The sequence below is a fragment of the Archocentrus centrarchus genome, chromosome 21 (genome assembly GCF_007364275.1).
Source record: "Archocentrus centrarchus isolate MPI-CPG fArcCen1 chromosome 21, fArcCen1, whole genome shotgun sequence".
Lineage (NCBI taxonomy): Eukaryota > Metazoa > Chordata > Actinopteri > Cichliformes > Cichlidae > Archocentrus > Archocentrus centrarchus.
In genome coordinates this window covers 26,158,507-26,180,110 of record NC_044366.1, presented here as the reverse complement: position 1 = coordinate 26,180,110, position 21,604 = coordinate 26,158,507, and the positions used below count along the sequence as shown (strand labels likewise).

At 42.8% G+C, this 21,604-nt stretch overlaps 1 protein-coding gene across 1 annotated transcript; it reads right to left on the bottom strand.

Moving 5' to 3' along the window:
- Nucleotides 1-223: 223 nt before the first annotated feature.
- sestd1 (SEC14 and spectrin domains 1) lies at nucleotides 224-18,814 on the bottom strand. The gene is made up of 19 exons (XM_030757891.1): nucleotides 18,544-18,814; nucleotides 16,660-16,729; nucleotides 16,431-16,539; nucleotides 15,666-15,756; nucleotides 15,433-15,546; nucleotides 11,008-11,121; nucleotides 10,808-10,902; nucleotides 10,636-10,691; nucleotides 8,981-9,055; nucleotides 8,148-8,305; nucleotides 6,551-6,673; nucleotides 6,096-6,290; nucleotides 5,839-5,953; nucleotides 5,579-5,744; nucleotides 4,544-4,625; nucleotides 4,329-4,451; nucleotides 3,261-3,452; nucleotides 3,055-3,158; nucleotides 224-2,747 (listed from the first exon to the last, which is right to left on the bottom strand). The coding sequence occupies exons 2-19, from the start codon at nucleotides 16,727-16,729 to the stop codon at nucleotides 2,477-2,479; spliced, it is 2,253 nt and encodes a 750-aa protein (XP_030613751.1). The 5' UTR covers nucleotides 18,544-18,814; the 3' UTR covers nucleotides 224-2,476.
- Between the last annotated feature and the right edge of the window lie 2,790 nt (nucleotides 18,815-21,604).

Here is a 21,604-nt window from a genome sequence, read left to right as displayed (position 1 = left end):
CATTTTTAAGTATGTGAATTTATTTATTATGGTTATTTCCCTTTGGGACAGTTTTTTTTTTGTATACATTCTCAGATTGAATCTGTTCTCTGTAACATTACTATGCATACTGTAATTTATCTGCTGATACAGGTGAGGCTGCATTTACCCGTTAATCTACTTCGTTTGGTTTACAAAAATAAATTATAAAGACGACAGAGAGGGGAGGGGAAAACACACCCAGCAAGTTCAAAAGCTTTATTTAGAGAAGGATGTTGTATTGATGTCATGGTACATGTCATTGGAAAGAGGGAATAAAGCATTTAGCAATTACACTTACAGCAGCAGTTATTGGTCAAAACACCAACAAGTTACTGAGAGGTTTGTTTGAAAATTGTCAGAGAAAAAAAAAAAAAAAAAAAAAAATCAGTTCTTTTGAGATGTTGCTACGTTGGGAAATGACAACCAGACACTGGGGTGAGGTCAGAGGTCACTTCAATCCTGTGAGTGGACAGCAGGGGTTGATCTGCACCATGATGGGTTCTTCTTTAGTTCCAAGGAGCCTCTGAGTCCTTGACAGATCCAAGTACCATGAACACAATGTTACAGCGCTGATGTCAAGGCTCAGAGTTTCAACAGAAAGTGTTTCAAGTCGAACTGAAATTAAAACTTATGCCAAGAAATCTCTCTCTCTCTCTCCTTAGTATTCATTTGTTCAAATACGGAGGCCCAAGTAGTCCCAAAATTAAAAAGTGTGAATGACTCAATTTAAAAATCTTAATCATATTTCTGTGTCCTCCCCACTCATCGAGGGAGGCTTAAAGTTTGAAATGGATACAAAAACACATTTTGGATGAATGTTTAATAAAAAAAAAAAAAGAACACAGCCAGCCAAAACCCTAAATATAGATCTGGATATAGCATGTCAGTGCAGGATCACTATAAAACCATATTAAATGAATAATCTGACATTTACATTTTGATATACTTTATTACATCACACTACCAACTGTAGTCCCACACAGCTTGACCCCAACCATGATCAGAGTGACCTGCATCGCTGGCTGGTTCATGAGACTCATACAGGGTACTGAGGTCACTTGAAAAAGAACCTACACCCCCTCATTTGTATAAATCAGTGTGAGAGCTGCTGACTCAGCCACACTGATGCAGCCTCTGCCTTCGCTGTTGATTCAAAACTCATTAGCATAATATTAATGGTAGCTGCTCATCCAGAAACTGCCAAAAAGAAAAAAGTAAAGTATGCACACTCAAGATTTTCAGAATAATGTTCTCTAGTTGGCTGTGAAACATGGTACCTGAAGGTGTCTCAATGAAAAATGGCCTCCTAGATGCTCAAACCACAGACACTTTCCTATTCCAAGATACTTTGCTTACATTATGTTTACTGGTTACTAAAGTCAGTGCTGTGGTGCAGGTGTCTGCCTTTTTCTCAGTGACTTGGAGAAACACACCTCTACCATCTACTACTAAAGGGTGTACCTGGCTTCTCTAACATACAGTAACTTTATGGTACTTTATTTCTAACAGCAAATGAATGAAGGATCTGAAAAGCTCTGCAGCAGAACTTGATGCAGTTAAGCACTAAAAGCCCCTAAATGTTTCATTTAGTCATAGACAAGTTTAGAAAAATTATGCTTAGTTTATTACTGCTATCTGAAGCCACTTTCTTTGAACCTTTGGTAGAAGAAGGCAGGTGTCCTTATTTCATAGACGCCGTACCATTTAAGGTGTACTGTTCATCATTATATTATTACAAGTATTTTTTTTTTATTCACGAAAAAAAAAAAGGAAAGACACATGTAGCACACTGCAAACACGAGGCCATGAATAAGGTGATTATGTTGAAAAAAATTTCAAACTTCAGTTAGACTTTGAAACAAATCCCCAGACATTTAGCTTTATGCTGAATGGAAATTGTTGCCTTTTTGAACTTTACACATTTCCTCGAGCTCCAAAAAGCTGGACAAAAACAAGCTTTTTTTCCCAGTTTATCTGTACTGCTGAATCAGGACCGTTGATGCAGGAATAAGACCAACGGAAAGCTGGAGTAAGCACCATAGAAGCTACTGCAGGGATTTAGGAAGAGGAGGAGGAGGAGGAGGAGGAAGCGGTTAGTTACAAGCTGAGAGCATTCTCATCCGAAATGGATTATTTTACAGTTGATTATCATCAACAGAGCAAAGGGGTAGACATTCCAGTAAATAATTCCAGTATGTTACATTTGTTACGCCTGATCTTCCAGACCCAGATGGAGAAATCACGTCTTTATCCTCTTGTGGGAAGGGTTAAGCAGCAATGCTGATGGTGAAATGTAGTCGTAATGTAGAGAAAAACCTGCCGCTGCAGTGAGACGAGCAGCCGGCAGAAGGCGATCCCGCCTTAGGCGAGAACACGTGAGAGGTCTGTAGAAATCAGCAGCTCTTCGCTGACAAGCTTCATTAAGGCTGCTCGGTTTAACATCGTCAGCGACCCGTTAGCAGTCCTGCGTAGCCCTCTCTAAATCTTCATCCTGTTGTCCTGCTTCTTCCTCCTCTTCATCTTGCTCCTCTTTCTCACTAAGTTCCTCTCCGATAACATCTAGTCTTGCATCCTGCCCGTTCAGCACTTCTTCCTCCTGCTCCTCGTCATCGTGTAGCCTCGCCTCCTGCAGTTGCAGACGCCGCTCTTCCACCAACAGGAGGCGCTCTCTGACACCCTCCGCTGCTGCTGCCGTATCGCTGGGACTCCCAAAGAACTGCTCGCTCCTGAAATAACAACAACCCCAGTTATGAGCTGGTATTACATACGGTTTGATGATGGGAGGAACTTGTTGGGACAAGACATTAGTATTATGTTTTTGTGTTATTAATTGGCTTTTGGTTAAGATTAGGATTGGGGTTATTACACTGTATAATTTGTAATTACAAATTAATTACTGGTCACAAAAGCAAAGGGAATTCCTGTGACCCTAAATAGCCAAATAAGTGGTTGCAGGTTTAAGGATATGGTTAAACATACGATGTCATAATTCAAGTAAGTCTTGGGAACAAATTTACAAATGAATGTGTGTACCCATCAGGGAAGATCACAGGCAGGGTCAATCTGTCCAGCAGAGTTTTTCCCAAAGAGTCGACTTCATCCAAGGACTCTGCCTCTACACATTCCTGCTGTAACACCTGTAACACAAAACATGCCATTTATACTTTTAATAACCATGTGGCTTATTTTTAGTCAATACTGGCTGACGCATCCACACTTGAAACAATGTTTTTCCTCACCCTCTCAGCAGCAGTGTGGAAGTTGAGCGCCAGCTCCAGCCTCTGCTGTCGTTCCTCAGCGCTGACGCTGAACTGTTTCCAGACTCTGTTGAGTCTGGGCAGAGTGTCTCCAGACGAGCGTGTCGTACAGCGCAAAGACTGACAGAGGACAACGGTGGCCTGCAGCAGCTGACGGCCATAATCGTAGGTGCTCTGAAGGAATAAGACGACAGAATCATATTCAGGAAACCCTGCTTGATATCATCTCAGTTTTTCAGTCACACAAACTGTCAGACGAATTGCAGTTAATTTTATGCAGACATTCATAACACCTGGATGACAAACCGTAATAACACTGTGATCCTTTGTCTTTTTCTGTAACAGCATCATTAGGTTCACATTTGTGGTTTTGAATACTCAGCCTCAAATTAGCGAATGGATTGGACACTTTTCCAGCAAGATGAAACTAATTTAGCATGGTTTCTTAAAAGAAATCTTTTCATTTTGCCACATTGAAGGTTTTCCAGCGTCAATGGTCTGTATAAGGTAATGCCAAAGGACCTCAAATGAGTTTTATGCATTTGTAACGGGACTCAAACCTTCCAAAAAGTTCTGCTTTTGTCTCATCAGTCCATAGAATTTTTTTCCCCAAAAGAGATCATCAAGATGTTTTTTGGCAAATGTGAGCGAGCCTTTGTTCTTTTTGGTCTGCAGTTGTTTTCTCCTTGGAGCTCTCCCATAGATGCCATTTTGCCCAGTCTCTTTCATATCACTGAATCATGAACTCTGACCTTAACTGAGGCAAGTGAGGCCTGCAGTTCTTTAGATGTTGTTCTGGATTCTTTTGTGACCTCCTGGATGAGTCGTTGATGCGCTCTTGGAGTAATTTTGGTAGGCCAGCCACTCCTGGTAAAGTTCACCACTGTTCCAAGTTTTCCCCATGTGTGGATAATGGCTCTCACCGTGGTTCACTGGAGTCCCAGAGCTTTAGAAATGGCTTTGCAACCTTATCTAGACTGATAGATGTCAGTGACTTTGTGTCTCAGCTGTGCCTTTGACATTAACCAAAGATCAAATGAAGCATCTCACCTGAGCGACATCCACAAACTTCCTGTGTTTGTCCAACATGGTCCTGGTCTCCTGAGAGTCGTCTCCCAGTCTGACGTGAGTCTTCAACAAGGCATCCAACAACTCACCGAGCCACTCCACTGCCTAACCACACGCATACACAAATAGGTCATAACAACATTAATATGTGAAATTCCTATACGTGTATGTCGTGTGTGTTGTGTTGTATTTCTCACCTGCAAAGCATCTTCTTCACATTTAAACAGTTGGACCATCTGTAGCATCTTCAGCCTCCTTACATCCACCATGTCCTCACATCTGCAACGCACATACAGTTAAATATGCATCTAAGTCTGGACAATTAAGTGAAAAGCTACTTTTCGGCTGTTTCCTTATCTTATTTACAAGGAGTCGCTACAGCGGACAGCGTTGCATGTTTGAGTTGTCAGATTTTTATGCCGGATGCCCTTCCTAACAGCGCCAAAGGGATTTGTGTCTCCTCCTGGGATCAAAGTGGGGGTCTTTTGCTTGTTAAGCAAATGTGTAAACCACTAACACCACCACAACAACAAAGAACATATAATGTGAACCATTAATGAAGAGACAACGTAAAGTTTGTCCTGAAGGTGGTGCCAGAGGACAAAGGAGATAAATTTTAATAGCTGAGCAGAAAGTTTCTCATTAGAAGAACTCCCAACTCTTAGAACTTCTTCTTTTTTTGAGGGTGTATATGAGACAGTCCAGAAACAATGGGCCTCTATACAGATGTAGCCCAAAGCTGGTAAGTTCACTGTGTAAAACATTACATTTTTTTGGAAATTTTAAGTTGTGTTTTCAATAGCATAATAAATGCATAACAGTGAAATATCTTTCCACGTGTATCAAGGAAACAGGAGCCATTATAGAAGTAACTGATCACAGTATGCATTAGCTGAATGTTACAGCCAAAATTAGCTCCCTTAAAATATAAACAGAACACCCATATTTTTTTAATTAAAAAGCAGGCGGGTTTTTTTTACTTAGTTTTTTACTTAGTTTGGTAAGCTTCATTCACTCGTTTTTTTGAGAATTATCATCTAAGTGTGGTCTAAGCGACCTGCAGTCTTCAGAAATCACCTTTGCTTTTAATCCTGTTTGGAGTGGGAATTGGCAGCTTTTGACTCTAACTTCAAATGGGAAGTTTATTGTTTCCTTCCTGAAAAATTATGTCCAAATATATATTTTTTTCAAATATTTAACTGACAAATGTAACAAAAGAAGACAGAAGTAACCTCTGCTTGCGGAGCTGCATGTCCTCCATCACAGACTGAATCTGTTGAACGTTGTCCTGCTGGTCTGCGGTTGGACTCTCCGTGTCCTCCAGCGGCCACGAGGGCTGGCTGCACATCTGCTCCAGCAACAACGCCCCCTTCTGACGCAGGGAGGCAAGACCTGCTTCTGCATTGGAGGAAACGGTTAATGTGACAGTGAAGCTTCATGAAAGCCATTATTATTCTGAAGGATAATAAGATTTATTGTTCGGACTACAAACCAACAGTCTGCAGCTTCTCCTCCAGCAGTTTGAGGTTTTGTTGAATAGATGCTCCATCAGCTGGAGCCACATCCGCACAGAGCATGCCCAGCAGACCGTCCAACTGCTGAGACAACTGCAGAGACAAACATCAAACTTTGATTAATTATGCAGAAATCATGCATATTTTCACAGGTCTGTCCATCAGTTCACACCCTGGATAACCGCTAGACACAACACTGTGCGTTACACAATATAGTTTTGTGCTAGGTTTGTACCTCCTGTGTGGTGCTGTGAAAGCCCTGTGCTGCCTGCAGGATGTTCTGTCGGCTCTCCAGCTGAGCCGCCTGCCGGTAGCAGACGTCGCTCAGCTGCTGCTGCAACGCCTTCAGCTCGGCCACTTCCTCCTCCTCTCCGGCGCTGAGCAAGGCAGCAATCTGCTGGTTCAGCTCCACATAAACAGCAAACCACTCCTGTACACGCACAAGACACAGAATCAGCTCATGGCTCATTTACCACCCGCGTAAATAAACATCTGTTACCCACAAGCGCACTGACACGAAACAGAACTAACAAGATTTTTAGGGCACCGGGCCTCCAACATGAAAGAATCTCATGAATCACATTAAGACTAAATTTGTTTCTGTGATCTTTTAACAGTCGAAAAATAGCATCTGACTCAGTTTGCTCTTATAACATGAGTCTGACCACGATTATGTGTGTGTTTCATTACACTGTGCTGGCTCTCGATCTCCTCGTGTTTCTGTTGCAGTGCCTGAGCCGCTCGCATCGAGTCCCCGATAGCTTGCTGAGTCTTCAGCAGCTCGGAACCAGGACCCTGCAGCCAGGTGACCACCTGAGAGAGGTACAATAAAACAGACTCACTGAGAGAGAAGAAACTGCTTTGTGCACCTCTAGAAGCTGGTAAACTTTGAGTTGTGAACATAAAAATGTGATGTAACATCTACATTTGGTTAACAGAACTGAAACAAGCACCTGTGCTGAGTTGTTTCTTTTTTTAAGCTCTCTTACATACTTCCAGTTAAACAGGCAATGACAAACGACAAACATCTGAGAGAAAAAGTTCTCTCTCAAAACTTCAACATGACGTCAAATATGAATGAAGAATTTGAAAGGACTTAAGAAAAGAGAACCACAGTTCTCAGAGAATCTGACCACATTAACTACACTACCTAATAAAGTGCTGTTAACGTACTTCTGCCATGTTCACGCTACAATGTCCCAAAGATGGACTAACAAAGCATCTCAGAATCTTCACTGTGTTCTTACTGTGTCAAAATGCAGACACCCCAATGAAAAACATGACTTCATTACTCAGACTTTTAATAAAAGAGTATACACTCATTGGCAACATCATTAGCTATGCACATCATGGATGCATATCATCAGACAGTCATACAGCAGCACCTCAGTGTATGTAGAAATGGTCGAGACAACACACTTGGCACACTTTGGGCCCCTTAGTGCTAGCAGAGCATCATATTAACTCCATAGACTACCTGAGTATTGTTGCTGACCATGTGACCTTTAAAGGCCCACCTGTGACTGGTAAATGTCCACTTCTCTCAAACTGTGAGCCCGGTGTAGGCAGTGAAGGCTGTCTGTTCGTGTTGTGAAAACCCAGATGCCATCACCGGTACAGTAAAGAAAGTGGGCTTCATGTGCAGAATTGGTGAAGGGGCTGAAATTTGTGTAGGTATTCTCTGAAAACTGGCATTTACATAATTTAATCATTTTACTTTAAAAATCTAATACAAGTAATCTAGTAAAATTACAGCTATCTGCAGGAAAACGTGGAAGCACTTTTTTCAGATTCTCAAAATGAAATTAAAGTGGCTGTCTGTGTGCTTGTATTTATACAGCACAGTAACCGCTTGTCCAGATGTGTGTGTGTGTGTGTGTGTGTGTCAGGATCATGACTTGATTGTATTTATGAGGTCAGCGATGCCTTAAAGAGCTTGCACATACACACATACAGAGTTCAATCAAGAACTAGGCCAACCTTCCACAACCACCTCAAATCCTCCAGGCTACTGACCGACATTGTGCAGTTACTATGGCAACCCTAGGCTCATCTCCAAGACGCTGGTGTTAACCAATAGCCCCTGCAGCTGAAACAAGTCCAGCAACGAGAGACTACTTCATCTCGGCCTCAAGCGCTGTGGAGCAGTTAGGCTGCTCACTGACGCTGTTTCAAAGGGTCAAAGGTCAAAGATACTAAAAAAGGCTAAAGAGGATGATAACATATCATTGTTCATATATGACACACTATGCATGTCTGTGTGTGTGTGTGTGTGTGTGTGTGTTACCTGCATGACTTTGGCATGGATCTCATCCAGCTGGGTGCGTTTGTTTCGCTGCCTGCAGAGCTCCTGGTATTTGGTGTACTGCTCCCTGAGTGAGTCCAGCAGCTTCATCACCTGAGGCTGAGCCAGCAGCTCCTCCTCCATCGGACACCAGGCGGGACCTGGAGGTCAGAGGTCAGACAGAGGTCAAGAAGACCTGTGGGGGGTTAGCACAGGGCTGCTTCCCTCCACATATCTGGTCTACTCTTACGAAAGGTGCTGCAATGGCCCAGTGGTAGTGTGGTGGGACCTTAAGAGAGCTGTGCATAAATAAATGCCTGCAATCCTCAATAAACTGAGGCAATGGTGTATTTTTCACAGATTGCAAACAAATGGCTCCCTACTTTTCTAACTCATCTCTTCCAGTGTAAGTTTAGTCCTATCCACGCCTTCTGAGGCCACACAGCACATCACATTACAACAGTTTGTCTGGTAAATTTGTGATGATTATGCTTGTGCTGCGTCTTAAAGACATACCACAGAAGAAGCACATGAGTATGAACTGAATTTGTGGACGCTGGCATCTCACTTGTGGTCTTCAGTGGCTCTCTGCATTCTTACACAATACTACACAGAACTCTGGCAGTCAACACAGCATCCACTTACACTGTGTCACACTGTGCTGTACACAGTGCATAGTACTCTGCAGCAGATGAACGGCTGCATTCATGCACCAAACTCCAGAGAAAAAAATATGTAGAAGACAAGGGACACCCCTTAATTAATCTATGCATCACCCTTCTGTCTGAGCTGAGCCAGCAGAGCGACATCTGGGTGACTGACAGCTGCTTGCTCACCTCCCTGTCCGCCTCCTCCTCCTCCCTCTGAGCCGTTAAAACGACGCTGCTGCAGCTCCGACAGCAACTCATGACCTTCAGACAGACGGAGAGAGGTAGCGTAAGATTTTAAAAGCTCGTATAAAAGCATCAGAAACAATAATGAGTCAGTGTTTGTGTACATGCTGCTAAATTATGAAAGGAGCTGGTGGAGGGAGGAGGGTGGTACTACAGACAAAGACTCCTTTCACCTCAGCCCAACACACACACACACATGCTGCTCTGTACAGTCAACACACCCACCCCTCCTAAGTGTTCAATCTGTTCTTTAGGTTTTGATAGTAGAACACTATTTTGCTTTCCTCCTCCAGGACAGCCTGACTAGGAAACAAAGTTTGTCTGTTTGGATCCACAGTTGTATTTGTTTCCAGTCAGAGAGATAAAGAAAGACACTTTACTTTAAAAATCAAACTTACAACAGAAATACCTATCAAAAGCAGAAAAAACTTTTTCCACGTAAACGCAATCATGAAAATAAAATACAAATAATACAGCACAGTTTGCTTTGTTAAAAAAGTCCACATAGACACAGACACAGACACAGACACACACACAGACACACACACAGACACACACACAGACACACACACAGACACACTCCCACCCCCCCGGCTAAGGTCTGCTGAACACAAGTGAGCACCGGCCAGTTTGAAAATCCATGCCGCATTACTTCCCACCCCAATTGTGCTGACTGGCTAATCATTAATACCATCGCTGTGGTTACTGGACTGAGAAACCATGCTTCCTAGAATCCATGAACTCAATCAAGTGGATGGAGATTCAAAAATCCACCTACCTGACTAATCAGCAATTTTTCATTCAATGTTCCCAAGTAAACTGCCCTGTCAGATCACCCAGTGTTGCAGACATCTTTAAAATCTTTAAGAAACCTGTTTTTGTTTTATTTCCACAGCGTGCACCCACACGCACCACATCACACTGTATCACACTTATGTAAAATGTGTAAATGTTCATTCTGCTGCGGTGGTGCACAAAGGCAAATTTACCTAAACTGTGTCACCGCGCAAATACTTACAGACTGTTTGTGCTCCAAGCAAGCTGTAGTTGTCACGTCTTTGTAAAGCACTCCAGTTGACATTTGATGTGTTTAAACATGCTCTATTAATTTTTCATGTATTAGAATTGCAGGAGAGTAGACTGATTGTTCAGTCAACCATCATGTCTGTGCTTCATTATGGAGATCTTATCTACCCTTCTGCCGCCTGTTTGACCTGAAAGCTTGATACAGTTTATCGCTGAGCTTTAGGAGACATCGTAGGAATAACTGCATGCTTTATGAAGAAGGAAAAAAAAAAAAGAAGAAGAAGAGCGATGAATTCTATTATTTTTGATTCAGAAATGTCCACTACCTGAATTTTAAAACCCCTGCTAACCAAAACAGATCTCAGGTCAGCATTAAACTGGCCTTTTACTGCATGCACTTTAAAAACTGAATCCTTTAGAGAGGCTTTAACAACTTTAATGCCTCTTAATGATGTTAGTGTCTCCAGAGCTGTATGCGTGTTTTTCTCTCCTTGACCAACAGTAGAAATGTCATCATATCTGCACAACATTTGGTCCTGAAAGAGGATTAAGTAAAAGAAAATGATATTTACCGGTCTGAAGGACAGTCTCAGGGTCAAACGATGGCAACAGGGCGCAGTCGGCTGATCTGCAGAGGACAGACAAGACACACAGCCCTCAATTTCATCTGTCTGCCCTCAGCATACTTTAAACTGCAGCTGGCGGTGCGTGAGTGTGTGCGTGCGTGTGCGCGTGTGTACGTACTTGTCCTTGTCCACAGAGCTGCTTTTGTCGGCATCATTGATAATCGACAGTTCGTCCAGCAGTGATGTCGACTCCTTTGTGAACTTCTCGAAAACCTGCAACGAAACAAAACTCAGTCCTGGTGCCAAGTTACCATGGCAACAAATACTCTAAGTCATAGGAATATTAAAGACATGAAAATATATAAACAAACAAGCTACCAGTCTCTTGTTGAGCCAGTCGCTGTGGTCGTAGTCCAGACTTCCTCCGAAATCATCCGTCAGCTGACACGGTTCAATGTAACGAGTCAGCTTATTGGCTGAAACCAGGATCACCTGACAGGAATCACAGAACCAACATGCCAAATGTGAGCATATCTGTGGAAAACAGCTGTTGTATCATCTGTCTAAACACACTGTGTGTAAAACTGTTTACAACCCCTGCCGTGTAGGTTTGCATAAAGATGACACACAGAGGTCAACCTTAACTAGAAACTCTAAACCATCCAGATCAGTACTTATAAAGGCCACAAACCATATATCTTTTAAGTCCTGGAACTAAAGCAATGCCAAAGTGCCCCCCCCCCCCCCTTCCCACAAAAGGGGGCGGCTTCTCTGCCAAGAAAGAAAAAAAAAAAGAAAGACATCCAGTTGTATCAAAGATGATGGGAAAACAAGCTTCCTGCTCTCTTCATTACCTCAGTAAGCACTTTCCCATTGGTTGTATGGTCTCATTCAGTAAAACATGATGTTTATTTAGTAACGTTTATGGCTATATTTAGAGTAAAACAACTGATAAAGAGAGTATGCTTTAAAGCATGGCTACCTTGTACTTGGCATATCGCTACAGTAAGAATGTAGAGTTTCTCCGGTAGACCCATGCCAGTCACTGAGGTGTAAAAGAAAAATGGAAACGCTTTACTTTTAGGGTTGGTGCATTATTTTCCTTTTTTAAAAAGTTCCCATAGTATATAGTTTCTGTCTTTGACGTTACTGCGTACTGAAAAAAAAAATTTATCTATAAAATGTTTCCAAACCCGACACGTGGAGAGGAAATACACGCATATCCTGAGGACAAAAACAAGGAAAAATTGAGGTCCAAATATTTATGCTAACCAGCGGCACTGTTGTGATTATTATTAGTCTGGCTCTGGCATGAGCTTGGCTGAGAAAATGTCCTAAAAATGACCTAAAAATGACCTAAAAACTAATTATAGCTTTAATTAAAAGCATTTACTAATCAGTTCATTGCTTCCTCACATGTGTTTTATAGCACATGTCAAACTAAAGTCACGGTGGCCAAATCTGGTCTTTGGGGAATTTAAACTTGGCCGTCCTACTTGTAGCTGTGATCCGCACATCAATATGCACCTCGCGCACACACCAAACTAAGCAGAGATGCACACTCAACTCTACCTGCAAGCTCCACAAAATGGCACAAAAAAAATAGAAAAGTTGATGCTGAACATGATGCTGTTAGACTCGGTGCTTATTTACAGCATGTAGAGATGCCTGTATCCATTTACCGTGAGACACTCGGTGTCCTGCATTTTGAAACCACATACCAGCAGAGAAATGGAGCTACGGACAGGGAAAGACACGCAAACAACAACAAAAAATTCTCTCTGAGCCAAATCTCAGTGAGCCGTTTCATTAAAGATTAAGCCGTAAGACGGCAACTTGTTGATCTTCTATTGATTTCTTGAGGCTTTTATGTGGATCAATATGCTTAAATGTGTAATGTAAGGCTACATGGGTCATGAAACAACATTATCAAGGAGATTTGACACATGCCACATTATCCTCCAATGTTCTGCCATGAATATGTGTGACTGCCAGTGGAACCAGGTCACTAGTTTACTGATGATGGGACTTCACAGTGTAAATGGATAAAGACAGAGAGCACACTGCAAAAACAATCCAAGAGTTTCTCAAGGCAAGAGATGTTTCCAATGGTCACATCAGTCACCTGATCTCAAGCCAACAGGGCAGCTATTCAGTTATTAAATACAAAACTGAATGTAGAAAGACCCACAAACTGAAGGTGGCTGCAGTAAAGACCTAGCAGAGCATCCCAAAGGAGGAAACACAGCATTTGGTGATGTCCATGGGTTCCAGACTTCAGGCAGACAAATGACTGTATAAAAACAGCTGACACAAAACCCTGAGAATTAAATTCAGCACTTCAATCACATCTTGAATGCTTGATTTAAAATCCACTGTGGTGGTGTACAGAAGCAAAATTACAAAAAATGGTGTCTTTGGCCAACAAATAATGGAGCTAACTGAACGTCTGGCCCTTAAAATGATCCCTGTTTTCCAGTGTGAGCCTAAACTGATTTACAGAAATGACACTGGAGTGAATAGTGGATTAAATACGGTTTTCTTCACCTTCTGTCACATGAAAACTTGAAGAAAAATGCTATGCAAGCAGCCTGTGAGGTCATGACGCCTCTGCAGGCCTCCTGTTAGACTTCAGTGTCTAAGGAAGAACATATAACTAGTGCTTGTTTTCTCAGAAAGTTAGAGTCAATCAACCTGAGTTCTTGGATCACAAGACAAACTTTGGTTTTCTAAATCAGGAGATTTAAATCAGGAGACACGTTTGAACTGCTTTTTTTTTTTTTTTTTAATGGTTGCTTTGTAAGTAAACCTGCAAAGACAACTGGCTGTGAGTCGACCTTCCAGTTGTCACTGCAACAGATGCTGGCAGACAATTTGGACTCAACTAGCGTGTGTGCGCGTTTATTTAAATATGAGGTCAGATGTGTGAGCAGCTGTGCAACACACACCCTGCTGTGTCACCCTCAAAGACACTCCATAGTTTAGATGAATAACATTTCAGCACCGTCGCTGAAATCTCTAACAGCTGTGTGTGTGTGTGTGTGTGTGTGTGTTTGTAGAGGGGTGGAAGAGCAGCCAGCAGAGATTTGGCCACCAGTGCCAACACAACATGTATGAAATTTAGCAACTTGTAGCGACTACAGGGGAAAAACACTGGCAATACAAGTTGGACAGATATGCACTTAAAACTTCTCAACTTTGAGGGAAGCACTTGAAGACTAACAGAAGAGAAAAAACTGACATGTGACAAATATATTAGAGGTTTGGCTACACAAGTGCAATTTATGAGACCAGTAACTCTCAGTATTCTTTAAGCAGTTCCTGTTGTTCCTCAGCTGACATCTGAAATGTCGGCATGTCCTTAAACACACCACCAGGGAGCTTTCTTGCACTCAGAACCAAAAAAAAAAAAAAAAAAAAAACCCAATCTCCCTAAAAAAATAAAGTAATCTTAACATTGGTTATGATGGATTATCTTTATTAAACAACTATCGAGTCGATACAGATCAACCAACTTGCTCCAGTTACCATGGCAACAATCATGGAGCCAACGTGACTGTGGAAATCTGGGTCAAAATGACTACTGATCTCTGTCGGTAAAACCATCTGTTGTAATAGGGGAGGAGGCAGACACACAGACACACAAACACACTCACACACACTCTCGATTGATCCTGTCTCAGGTTTCCAGCAGCACTCAGGACAGTTAATGATGCTCAAGGTTATTATAACTGGTTCAATTACTCTCTGTTTGATATCGGGTGACAACAAAGATCAGAAGGGTACGGGTGCGTCTTTTAAACCAAAATTAAAAAAAAACCAAAAAACTGTTTGGTTCATTCCAAGATTGGAGAAAAAAAAAAAAACTGGGACTGTCAAACTGGTCCAGCTTCTCCATGTAAAAGCAGCCTTTTCATCCATTAGGTGTGGCAGCTGAACTGCTACAAACACTTTTGTCTGAAGTCCAGAGGACGCGTGCACAAAGTGCAGCTGAGGTGAATGGGCATGTGCACAGTTTGGAAAGTAATGCCCTGATGCTAATGTGCGGCCATAGATTTCTGTCATAAAATTGTGAGCGTGATAAAACACGCTCACAAGCAGATGTTACTTCCTACAAGCAGGCATCCTGACACGCAAATTTAACAACTGCACACATAGAACTAAGCAAACAAGCACACACAGCAGCCACCAGATACACAGGAGTTTCGCCCTATCGAGAGCTGGGAGGAAATGGCACATGCTTTTGCAAGTAACTGCTCTTGAACTTAATGTCTATACGCGGGATTCGAATTGACTTTTGACAGACTTCAGACTGAAACTAAGAGAGAAGCTGTTTTACGGCAACCCTGACAAATCTAAAGCCAGAGCTTTGCATCATCAAATTCACTGGTTAGCATCCTGAGGGGCATCACTGTGTCTCAAAACTGACACCAAGAGCCATAACATGGCAAAAAAAAAAAAGACAAAAGAATTACTCTCTTGGTCTCTCTGAAGGATATAAGATATTCCATGTGAATGCTGCACGTGCAGCATTCACATGGAAAGTTGGAGCAGTGACAAAGGGAACCAAACCCCACTCTAATAACCTGAGGTTTACAAGAAATGCTTTTCACACTCCAACTACTTCAGTTTAAAATGTCCCAAGACAGAGAAAGTCTCTGGCTCACATAATGCAAAAATGACTGCTTTTCATGTAAGGTACAAATCTTCAAAATCCAAACAAACACACTGGAGTGCAGAGGGGGCACTTTAAGTGCTGGTTCATCCTGAAGCACTTCAGCAAGCAGCAGCTGAGAGACTCACCTCAAAGCCCAGGCGGTCTTTCTCCTTCCAGAAGCAGAAGTGTGTGACCTTCTTGTCCCAGAATTCGTCGGGCTTCACCACGCAGACCAGCGACACTTCGGCTGGGATCACATTCTGAAACACAGTCAATAGCATCATTAGCCCTCGGCTTTTAAAACACACCCACACCAGCCAATGCAGTAATGCAGATTAGGCCTGCGTTGTGCCTGGAGGGACTTTAAATGTGTTCGTACCTGCAACATGAGCACCACGGTCTTCACGATGTTCCACTGAGACTTCCGTCCATCCACGATAACAGTGAAACCTCGAGCCTTACACTTCTCACTGACACAGAGACAGGGTGTATTACTACCAGTGCACACAGCACAGCATCATTTACATATACAGTTTCCTGTTTGGACAACATTTGGGTGGCCAGCTCACCAACCTGCTGCTGCTGAGGTTACTTTGTTATCCTCACCAGTATAAACAGTAACAAAAATAAAGCCCGAGTCTGTGGAGTTGGTATTTTTTTTTCTGATTTATATTTGAGCACTTAACATTCACACATTCTCAGCATCACATATACTTTTGACTCCTGGATGCTGCACGGTGAGATTTTCAAGTCCAATTTTCAAGTCTGTCAGCTATAAACAACCTACAGGAGTTTAAACAGCTTAGCCAATGTGTTTTGGAAGAAATGAAGTGGGAGCTAAAGAGTCCAGAAATGGAAAAGTGACTGAATCACCTGTCGAGCTGCCAAGAATTACAGCTGTCAGATCGTGCTGAGGAGCTCAAAAGGACGGGCTGAAAAATAGTAATGCTTAATAAACTGGAATCATCCTTTAAGCTTTTTTGCAGCAAATCTGAACATGCTGGATTTGGACACTCAAACCACAGGGTTCAGATCCAGCAGCTCCTCACTGACAACCATGTCCAAAGATATTAAAGCTGAAACTGAACAGTCTCCAGGTGCCAAAACTGTTCCAGCCTGTCCTTATCTGTGCCTGTGCATGTACCTTGGGATGCTAAGCAGGTAGTCCAGTGTGGCGCTAAGCTCCTCCATGCTGGTCTGATCTGAACCGAGAGGGATGGTCAGGATCAGACCACTGCGCCGGTCTTTGCCCCCTACAGAGTGACAGGCAGACCGTTGGAGAGGGGAGGAATGGGATTACTGCACAAACAGCACATTAACTGGGACAATCTCAGCAACGAGGAAACGCGTGTTTTTTAATCAAAGCGTTTTACCCGACAAGAAGGCCAGTTTCTTCTTGAGAACGGGGAGAATGGTGGTCGCTTCCATTGTGACACTGGACATCTGTAAACACACACACACACACACAGAAAAAACTAAAGGACAAGTTCATAAGGTTTTTTTTTCCTTCCTCCAGTGTGTTGAACATGCTCATATGCACACTCAGACAGTTTGGCACACAGAAATGGCAACTTCTGTCTTTGCTGGCACTGATGAGATCCTTTCAATATAACAGCTCCTCCTTCAGTCCAAAGTATTCATTCTAAAATGCAGTCTGAGCAACACAGATCAAGTTAGTGGAAATTTGGCCACAGTCATCAATAAACTCTTAACACTAGACCACAACTTCAAACCTGCATAATCAGACGCTGGCCGGCAGACTCAGACTTCAGCCCACAGCTCCGTGAAGCGCCTGACAAGAATCTGAACGCACAGCAACTAGAAATATTAAACCATGAGAGCTGGGAAACCCCACTGCTCAGAGGGTACAGGACACACTGCAAGTCAGTGCAGGAGTACAGCAGGCATAGGTGATAAAAACAGCTACAGGGTCACTACAGGCCGTTCCCTGAAGCCCAGCAGACGCAGTGCAAATCCCAGCTGAAGTGTTAAAGTAACATCACTGAAACAGCACAGCCCTTTTCCACGGATTTTCTCTCGGCTGGCGCTTCTCCCAGCCGATTCAGATTCTTGGCTCCGGCTCAGCCTGTGATTTACTGCCCGTTTCCTCGGCGGGGTTCAAGCAGTCAGCCAGTAAATCAATCGGGTTGCATTTCTGTCAGCTTATCGACTGATTAAACATCTGTGTTGATTTTTTTTTTTAACCCCATTCTACAGTTTGCACCGTTTTCACGGCTTTTTCATTTAGTGCCTGGCACTCTCCCATTAAATCCTCTGCTCCTTTAAACCACTAGTTTGGGTTTTTCAGTTAATTGTAGGACTTTGGAAGGAAAAATGCTCAACTACTCATTTTTTTTCCATTTCAGTGTTTTTTGTAGAGTTGGTTCAGTTTTATTTTCTACCGTTTAAGCTGCTTTCTGTTGCTTGTAATTTGAGAGACAGTAATCACAGCTGTGCATGCTTTAACACTGGTTTGCACTCCTTTAATTTTAGTGTTGTGTGTAGTGTACACAGTTCAGTATGCATGCTGAGTGTCACAATATAATTTACAGTGACCTTGACATGATGTGGCATACAGACACTTTGACTGGCTTCTAACTTGCAGTTATATTATACTCAGAGTCTGTGTGTTTGTGGTATTATTATTAATACTTGTTTTGTCAGTCAGCTCCTTCCTGTGAGACAAGTTCAGTCAAATCTAGAACAATTCTGCACTTTTCAAGTGAGAAATGTGTTTGTGGTTTGTCTGTGCTCCTCTCACAATCCGGAGTCAACAAGAAGTCACGTGTTGACGCGCAACAATCAGGATTTAACTAAATTTGACAACAAATCTGATTGTGGAGCTGTCGGGTTCTTACTTTCTGTCCGTGAAATCAACAGTTTCTGTTCTGCTAAACTTTGCGTCAAATGTCTCGTTTGACACAAAGCTGCTCATTGTGTCATTCAGCAGCAGATGAAGTGTTTGTGGGGACAAATGATTTGATTACTGCAGCACCACTCGGTGTGTCCTCCTCCTTCTGCTGGGGCTTCACCTTCATTCTCCTGCGGCCTTGGGGCTGCTGCTGCAGGACGGCCCGGCCCAGCTCGGTGTGTCTCGGCTTGGTTCGGCTCGGCCCACAGACACAATGACCTACATGCAGCAGCTGCAGACTGCGGCTGCTGCAGCTGTAAACCTCCCTCACCGCAACCTCGACCAGCCCAGGCTCGGCAGCCCTGAAATCCATATCAGCAACCATTAACCCCGCACGTTTTCTTACCTTTTCAGTCAAATCTGCGGCATTTTCTTCTGTCCCGATCTTTTTTCCTCCTCCTAGTCCCCCTCCTCTTCTCCTCTGTCGCTTCTTCTCCTCCTCTGCAGCTCTTCCCCCTCTCTCCCTCTCTCTTCCCTCCTCCTCCTCTTTCTCAGGCTGATTTATCAGCAGATACTCAAACTGTTTTTCATGAAAATCGCCGAGGTGCTCAGCTTCTTCACCGTACGTTTTGAACAACGCTGCTGCCCTGCCCCAAACACACAAGGCAGGCGCTGGAGCTCACTGCTGTGCGCAGCCTCAGTGCAGCCAAATCAAAGAACGCGACTTCCGGTTAAGCGACTTTCCAAATAAATGCCTGGAAGATCCATGAAGGATGTTTATCCTTTTCTCAAGACTTCAGAGAGAAACAATATGGAATTTTGCATTTCTGATCAGCATTTATGTGCAATCACGATTTGTACACTCCTTTGTCTCTTTATAGAAAATGCGTTTTCTCTGTAGTGTTTTTTCTTGTAAAGTTTTATTTTGCCGTTTTCACTGCCCTAAGGCATTGTAAACCTATGCAGGTTTGTCTGTTTTGATTGTCTGTGTTAAGAACATTGCATATTTCAGTCCACAAAGTTTGGTCAAAAATCTTTTTTCTTTTGTTTTTTTCCCACTTGTGGAAATTTTTAGTTTCAGTGCGTGTAGTTTCAGACCAGATCAAACCAGAAATTCAGAGTGGGGCTGCAGAAGCCCTGTGAAGATGTAATGATCTTTGGGAACCACTTTTGATTTGCTCAATGATTTATTTAATTACACATAAGCATACAAGAAATTGCAACATTCGTTCTCTCTCTATCTCTATCTCTCTCTCACACACACACACACGCACGCACACACACACACGAAGAGAAACTGAAATGCACACAACAAAATCCAAATTTCTGCTCATTCCAACAACAAATCATTATTATTATTATTATTATTATTATGTAGCATAGTCTACTTGGGTGGCACTGTTGCCTAACAGCAAGAAGGTCCTGGGTTTGAATCCATCATCAGCCTTTCTGTGTGGAGTTTGCATGCTCTCCTCATGTCTGCATGGGTACTCTGGCTCTGTCTCACAGTCCAAAGACATGGAGTTAGTGGTGTTAAGTTCATTTCTGATTCTAAATTGGCCAAAGGTGTGAATGGTTGTCTGTTTCTCTGTGTTAGCCCTGCAAAATGTTTGCAACCTGTCCAGGTTATATATCAAGTTAAAAAAAAAGTGATTGGACTTTTTTAAAAAAATGTTTTTTGAAGATTTTTCACATCTTATCAAAGACGTTTCTTCAGTTCTAAAATCAAATGGCGGACAGTCCCAGGTATTTAGCCAAGTTGTGAAAAAAAGATGTTGGTCATTACCACCAAGGGCTTTGGGTGAAACCACTATGAGACCTTGCCCCACCCTATCATGTCACCTACTGCGGTCACCTGAAGTAAGGTGTGAATGGGAGCTAAGGCACATGGGAAGGGATCTCAAGACAGCATTGCAGGTGGCTGACAGCTGGTGTTGTAAGCCACCACCTCTGTTCAATGATGGTCACTCACAGTCAACATAGATGGCCTCTTTTACTCCTCTTTCAAACCATCTGTCTTCCCTGTCCATGTGAGGTCACACACTATTAATAGTGGGTCAATTTCAGATTCAGATTTCAGAGAACAACGACCACCGCCAAAGGGGACAATCCCCACTACGGTTTAAATACTTGGGACTCTTCACCATCTAATTTTAGAACTGAAGAAGCCTCTTAGATAAGAGGTGAAATATCATCAAAAAATAGTTTTAAAGAAGTCTAGCTACCTTTTTTCAAGGTCTTTAGACTATCATGACCTGGATGATTGAGAATCTACACAAAGAAACACTATACTGCCAGAAGTATTCACTCACTCATGCAAATCATTGAATTCAGGTGTTCCAATCACTTCCATGGCCACAAATGTATAAACCAAGCACCTAGACATGCAGATTGCTTCTACAAACATTTATGAAAGAATGGGTCGCTCTCAGGAGCTCAGTGAATTCAGTGTGGTACTGTGATAGGATACCATCTGTGCAACAATTCCAGTCGTGAAATTTCCTCACTACTAAATATTCCACAGTCAACTGTTAGTGGTTTTATAACAAAGTGGAAGCAATTGGGAACAACAGCAACTCAGCCAGGAATGGTAGGCCACGTAAAATCACAGCGTGGGGTCAGCAGATGCTGAGGGTCATAGTGCGCAGGGGTATCAACTTTCTGCAGAGTCAATCGCTGCAGACCTCCAAACTTCATGTGACCTTCAGATTAGCTCAAGAACAGTGTGTAGAGAGCTTCACAGAATGGGTTTCCATGGCCGAGCAGCTGCATCCAAGCCTTACATCACCAAGCACAATGTAAAGCACTGGTGTAAAGCACACCGCTACTGGACTCTAGAGCAGTGGAGATGTGTTCTCTGGAGTGATGAATCACACTTCTCCATCTGGCAATCTGAAGGAAGCGTCTGTGTTTGATGGTTGCCAGGAGAACGGTACTTCTCTGACTGCATTGTGCCAAGTGTAAAGTTTGGTGGAGGGGGGATTATGGTGTGGGGGTGATTTTCAGGAGTTGGGCTCGGCCCCTTAGGTCCACTGAAAGGAACTCTTAATGCTTCAGCATACCAAGATATTTTGGACAATTTCATGCTCCCAACTTTGTGGGAAAAGTTTGGGGATGCCCCTTCCTGTTCCAACAGGACTGCACACCAGCACACAAAGCAGGTCCATAAAGACATGGATGAGCCACTTTGGTGTAGAAGAACTTGACTGGCCTGCACAGAGTCCTGACCTCAACCTGATTGAACAGCTTTGGGATGAATTAGAGGGGAGACTGTGAGCCAGGCCTTCTCCTCCAACATCAGTGTCTGACCTCACAAATGTACTTCTGGAAGAATGGTCAAAAATTCCCATAAACACTCCTAAACTTTGTGGAAAGCCTTCACAGAAGAGCTGAAGCTGTTATAACTGCAAAGGGTGGGCCGGCATCATATTAAACCCTATGGATTAGGAATGGGATGTTACTTAAAT